This window comes from Acyrthosiphon pisum, unplaced genomic scaffold (assembly GCF_005508785.2).
Source record: "Acyrthosiphon pisum isolate AL4f unplaced genomic scaffold, pea_aphid_22Mar2018_4r6ur Scaffold_11439;HRSCAF=12057, whole genome shotgun sequence".
In the NCBI taxonomy this organism is placed as follows: domain Eukaryota; kingdom Metazoa; phylum Arthropoda; class Insecta; order Hemiptera; family Aphididae; genus Acyrthosiphon; species Acyrthosiphon pisum.
The window spans coordinates 1-6341 of record NW_021759821.1 but is presented as its reverse complement, the minus strand read 5'-3'; the positions used below and the strand labels follow the sequence as shown (position 1 = coordinate 6341).

The 6341-nt window shown below is 28.1% G+C and overlaps 1 protein-coding gene across 1 annotated transcript; it reads right to left on the bottom strand.

The window, feature by feature from the left end:
- Positions 1-1018: 1018 nt before the first annotated feature.
- LOC100163369 (glucose dehydrogenase [FAD, quinone]) lies at positions 1019-3372 on the bottom strand. Its single transcript, XM_016809431.2, is given in 3 exon segments — positions 1019-1410; positions 2504-2675; positions 2678-3372. Coding segments are annotated over 3 exon segments (1077 nt in total). The 5' UTR covers positions 3247-3372; the 3' UTR covers positions 1019-1074.
- Between the last annotated feature and the right edge of the window lie 2969 nt (positions 3373-6341).

The window sequence follows — 6341 nt, the reverse complement described above, 5'->3', positions numbered from 1 at the left end:
TTTTCGTGATTTTTCCATATTTTGTCATTTTTTGAACTTTAAATGCTTATAAAAAAAAACTGTGACTAACGATTTTTAATATTTTTCATCTGCCTTTGAAACAATATACTAGGAGCCTTCTATTAAATTTTCAAGCTTTTTTGATAAACAAATAAAATTTTATTGATATTTTTAGAAAAAAAACTAAAAAAAAATGAAAACTGACAATGTCCGTAAAGAGCTCAAAATAAGTCAAAATATTTTGAAAATTTTATCGTGTATAGAAAATGGAAATGTAAACATTCAGTCAAAATTTCATGCATCCACGGTCATTTTTTTTAAAGTTACACCAAAAATCAAAATCGATTTTCTCGAAAACAGATTTTGCGTAAAAATTCCCGTTTTTCCTTAATTTTTCTTTTGTTTTTCCCGGCGCTTTTGAAAACCACTGGGTAATTTAAATTTTGACCTCCCCAATGCACCAACGATATTCACTTTCTGATCGAACAAGATACTGAAGTTGAAAATCGTAGCATTATTTCGACTACTTATCGTGTACACAGACACAAAAAAAATAAAAAAAAATAAAAAAAAAAATAAAAAAACACACATAATTGTAAAATCAATACATTCATCGTTTCACTCAGAATCTAAAATATTGATATTTAAAAAAAATCTAAAAAATAAGCTACTTGACTTGGATAAATGTTTTTACCATCCAAATCGTTCTTATAATCAGCTTCACAAATTGGCTATTTTGAATTTATTCAAAAAACTTTAAATCAAATTTAGATTTTTTCATTTTCAGTATTAAAAAAAAATAATAATTTTTTTTATTACACGTGTACCGCAAGTGGCTATAAACTAAATATAAAAAAAATTTTAAATGTTGATTAGAACAAAAGTTATTCCAAAAGTCAGTTCTATCTGTTACAGGGGTACCTATATATATATTTTTATTCAACTACATTATTTTCAACTTTAAATAAGTTGAAACATAATGACAACTTCCGTCTTACAAATAGTAAGTATACAATAGTACAATTCATTTAATATTTTAATAAACAATTTTTAAACTCAAAAAGGGATATATGTTTAATAAAATGTAATTATACCGATTAATCCATAGTGTTCGTGTAAATTCTGTCCGACTGGTAAATCTTGAATAACTCGTATACCATGATGCTTTAAGTGCTCTTTAGGTCCAATTCCTGATAACATTAGTAATTGTGGTGAATTTATTGGCCCAGAAGATAAAATCACTTCTTTTTTAGAATATACTGTTCTAATTTGTCCCTTTTTAATAAATTCCACCCCTAATGTTTTTTTAGTTTTTGGATCAATGAGTATTCTTGTTACTTGACTGAATATTGCTACATGCAGGTTTTGACGATCTTTAGCCGGATGTATATAGGCTTTCGATGCACTTACCTATAGAAAAAAAACAATTATTGTATTAAAATGACACACAGATATTTCAATGTCCGTAAAAAACAGCGTCAATATTTTGTAACTGCATTGCAACTATTTGTAACCACAGTTATATAATTTGTAACCTTGACATTTTTATTAACTTCACGTAATTGTCGCGAAAATAATTAATATTTTGTACATTTTCAGCTATTTATAGTCATTAAAAGTTCTGACCATTTTTTTTTTATTATTGATAAATTCGTCAATACTAAATAATCTTAAAAATGTAATACAACATCATAAGCTGTTTTTATATTAGCAGTTGAATATATTAGGAGTACCGACATAGTGACAATTATTTTTATAGGTTATCAATTAAAGTTTAAATATTGACACACTTCGTAAAAATCACGAAAATTACAAAAAATTATAATTTATATTGTAGTTAAAAATATACGAAATTTAATAATAACATTTAAATATTTAATACATTTTAAAATTGGATGCAAGAGCCCTATTAAGGCTGCGCACGCCAAAGTAGTGTGATTGCAGTGCGAAAGAAGCGGCCTTGTTAATGTGGTAGGGTTGTGGTAGTTTTTTGTTTTTTTCACTGTATTGGTGTGGTCCAGCCAACTTAGTAGGTACTTATAAAATTAAAAATATCGAAAAAAAACATTTTTTACAAGCATTTAAAGTTCAAATTTAAAATATTTTTATATGTATGGAAAGTAAAATAGATAACGATTTTTATTATTTTGATTCAAAAAAACATTAACTTTAGATAGTTGTTGACAGTCAAAGAAGAATTGTATCGTTGACAATAACTATCTATTTGACCATTTCGCATTCAGTGATTCTCAACAATGCGTATCATTTTGAAAAAAAAATAACATTTTTACAAGTTACAAGTCAATACAATAGAAATATGTCAATATCTTATATCCATATAGGATTTCAATTAAACTAAAAACACTGTTCCCAATTAATATTCCTATTGCATGGCTTAAGTATATATTATCATTAAATAAAATAAATATAAAACTAAAAATTAAAATAAAAAAGATTATACTGTACCCATGTTATAAGTATATATTATACTATTTATATTTACTCGGCGTCCATTTATTGTTGTAATTTGAGAACGTGATATTCCGCCATATTCTTGATTGATTGTATAATCGATATCTTTTTGTAATCCCAACTCAACTCCGGCTTCAATAAACATGTCAACAATTGGTGAACGATAAGGTGCTCGTTCGACGTGTACATTTCCTTTTTGTGAATGAAGGGTGAGTTTTGATATTCTGGTATAGAATTGTTTTCAGACTTTAAAAAATATGGCAATACGTCTTTGTAAGCCCAACCAGAGTTTCCTTGTGCCGCGATTGTATCATAATCTTCCTTTACTCCCCGCGTGTAGAGCAATGCGTTTATTGTAGACGATCCACCCATGCCTTTTCCTTTTGGCCAAGGACATCGCTTATTCTTATAACCTAAACAACCGTTTTTAACGGGTTCAGAGGTGTAGCCCCAGTCATAATTTGTTTTTTGCAGTAGTTCTGTCGCTCCTGGTATATCTGTGTATAAAGTCTCATCCGGTCCTGCTTCCAATAACAGTACTGACCAGTTTGGTTGTTCGGATAAACGATTTGCCACCACACAGCCTCCAGCACCAGCTCCGATCACAATAAAATCGTACTCACGCAATATAGGCCGATTACCTGTAACACTATTTTCTCTAAATGGAATTCCCTGATCCTGATACTGTCCATAGTTTGACTGGTAAAGTTGAGCGTGTATTGAAAGTGTAAACGAAACCAAAAATACGATTGTAAATAGAACAACAATCGACATTATGAAATCAGGACAATATTATATCATTAATATAATAATTATATTAATTATCAATCGACAATAATTGTCGCTTCACTTGTTGATGAAATAACTCTAATAATGTCAGTGCTAAAACTTTTTTCGAAACTGTTATCTGTAATCCAACAACTCCACTATATATAGCTCTATATTTTTTATCATACACTGTTACTCCTACCAAATGTTTTCAAAAAAAATATTGTAGCTATCTTTAATTAATTGTATGCAGTTTAGAGGTTTCTTGTACTATACATGTAAAGTTACTTGAATAAATTATGATTTTAATTTTTGAAATGTAGGTTATTTTCTTTTAAATGTACAATTTAGGAAGTTAGATACAATAATAACTATTAAAAGATGTCAACTAGACAGATAATCGATGTTTTAAATAATAATTTTATTTCACTGCGATATAATATTATAAGCACTTTGTAAAACTTTTCTATTGATTAGAAATAAATATTCTTAGATTAAATATTATCTAGATGAGATAAATATGCAGTAGTTGTATCTAAATACGATTCAATACTATTAATGTTTTGTTCAGTAATAGTTTGTGTAGTATTTAAATGAATACCAAAGAGCAATATTAAAAAAAAATTAATTAACAATTTACGCATACATATTTCGTAAAACTAAGTAGGTATATAGGTACTAATTATAAATAACTATTAAAGCAAAAAACCTTTTCCGAGATAGACTGGACAACTATATTATATACCTAGTCCATACCTAGTTATACATCATCAATTATTTTATCTACATTGCTCATTAAAATTTGGCAGTAAACCACAATGCCGGGAAATGTGTGTACGTGTACTGTGTACACTACAATAGTACAACCATGATATAATTAACATAATTATATCATGAGTACAACATATTGTTATAGTCTTACTTGACACACGATATAAAATATATACAACTGTCCAGTTTAATATGCTTTTCCCAAGGAATATAATGATTTTAAAAAGTAGTCACCTATTCAAAATATGGAGAATTAAATATTGGTCAACGGGTCATAGTAGATTTTAATTATTTTTAAGGAAGCAATAGGAAACCAGTTCGCGCAGTGTCGTCGTTGTAAACAACACGAAAAAAAGATTATAATAAATTCACACCATTTGACGACCGGTTTTAGTGCCTTATATTCCCATTCGGTTAGTACATCATGCGATAGAAGTCAATTTCTATAATTCATACTTACCACAACTCTTTTCACAAGATACGAAATATTTTATTGAATCAAACGTATTAATAAACAGTGATATTTACGGAGAGTGAAGGCACTAAGTGGTGAGATTGATAAGACTTATGGCGGTGGAGGAGGGGTTTTAATTTAAAGTAAAGTTTTATGGCATGTCAGTGGGAGCACATTAAATTTTAATTCATTAATAAATAATTGTACACGATGAAAAACTCTTCTGAGTGGTTCTTTAGAACCTCAAAATCCGTCTGAAAAGTGTTAAGTCGGCCGATCGTGTTCTTCTATAGAGAATACTTTTGCAATAAACTTATCGTTTAATACCCCGAAGAATGAAGACAAGTTGTCACTGTCTATCACAAATTCTCAGTTCTTGAAACTTTGCCGGTTACGGTTACCAGCTGAACTTATAAAGCTATAATTTAAAACTTATAAATTATAGTAGTTGGTACCTAATTACTAATTAGTAGTGGTACAGTAAAATCGTAAGCCAATATTATATTTTCAAAATTGTTTTCGAATTATATTATTTTGCATTGATTTTTAATTTTCAAGAATAATATTATTATATTCATACACCATCATCCTACGAAAATAAAAATGTGTGGGAATAACCCGGACACGTGAACCTGATTCCTACAACATAATATTATAGGTCGAATACGGGTTGTACGGCCTAAAGTATTGGCAATAGCTATAGTCATATATAGATAGGTACATAACTGTAAAAAAAATAATAATATTTTTAATTAAATCTGCTATCTTTGTCATTATAATATTAAGAAGCCTCACTAGTCACTACCACGTCTTTTTTTGTCAAAAACTATTGTTTCTAATTCCAACGATACGTGTCGACAATTATCACGATTTTCATTCTGAAAAAATAATCGGATTGCCCGTAATTACAATTTGTAATGATATTTATCAAGGCACCTACCAACATTTAAACATTTTACAAATTTATAACTTTGTAGGTGTAAAATACAGAATTAAATAAAAAAAATTATTTAAATATTATTAAATTAATTATTTTTCTTAGATCACTATAGTCACTTGTCTCAAATATACATTCCAATTTTTATAATTAAAACAAAATATTATTTAATGTACCTACCAAACTGTTCTACATAGAACATTGGGTAACCTAACAATTGAACGGGTACAATTACTGGTAGAATACAACCATCATATTGTATTATACAAGGACAAATAAAGGATATAACGAACATAATAAACCATTATTCATTTATAATATAAATAAATATTTTATTCTATTAAATTACCTACGCAATCAAAAACACTGAATCATAATATCTGTCTCTTTTTTCATCAACCATTAAAATTCAGGAAACAAATCTACGTGCTATGTTAGACACATATACAATTTAAAAGCATAACAGATAATTATATTTCAGGTCATAATATGAATAATTTTTAATTTATTGCAAGATATTAGGTATTTATTACCTACATTTCAAATTGGGTAAAAATGTCTAACATTAAATTGCACTTTTTAGAAATTATAAAACTTGTATAGTTGTTAGTCAAAGTTTGTTTTTATTAAGTTTATACATAATGACTAAAATGTGTGTCATTTATTACATTTTATTATAAATAAATAAATATTATAATTTATAAATAATATGATTCATAAATCACTTTGACCAATAGCTACGAATCATATCTGCTCCTTTTTCACCGACCATCAAAGTCGGGGCATAAAGATGTGCATGGGGTATATGTGGAAATATCGATGAGTCCACTACTCTTAACCCTTGAATTCCGATTACTTGTAACTTGTTGTTGACAACATCTCCCATCCTGCATGTACTACATTGATGATGATAAGTATTTGTTTTGGTGTTTCGATACA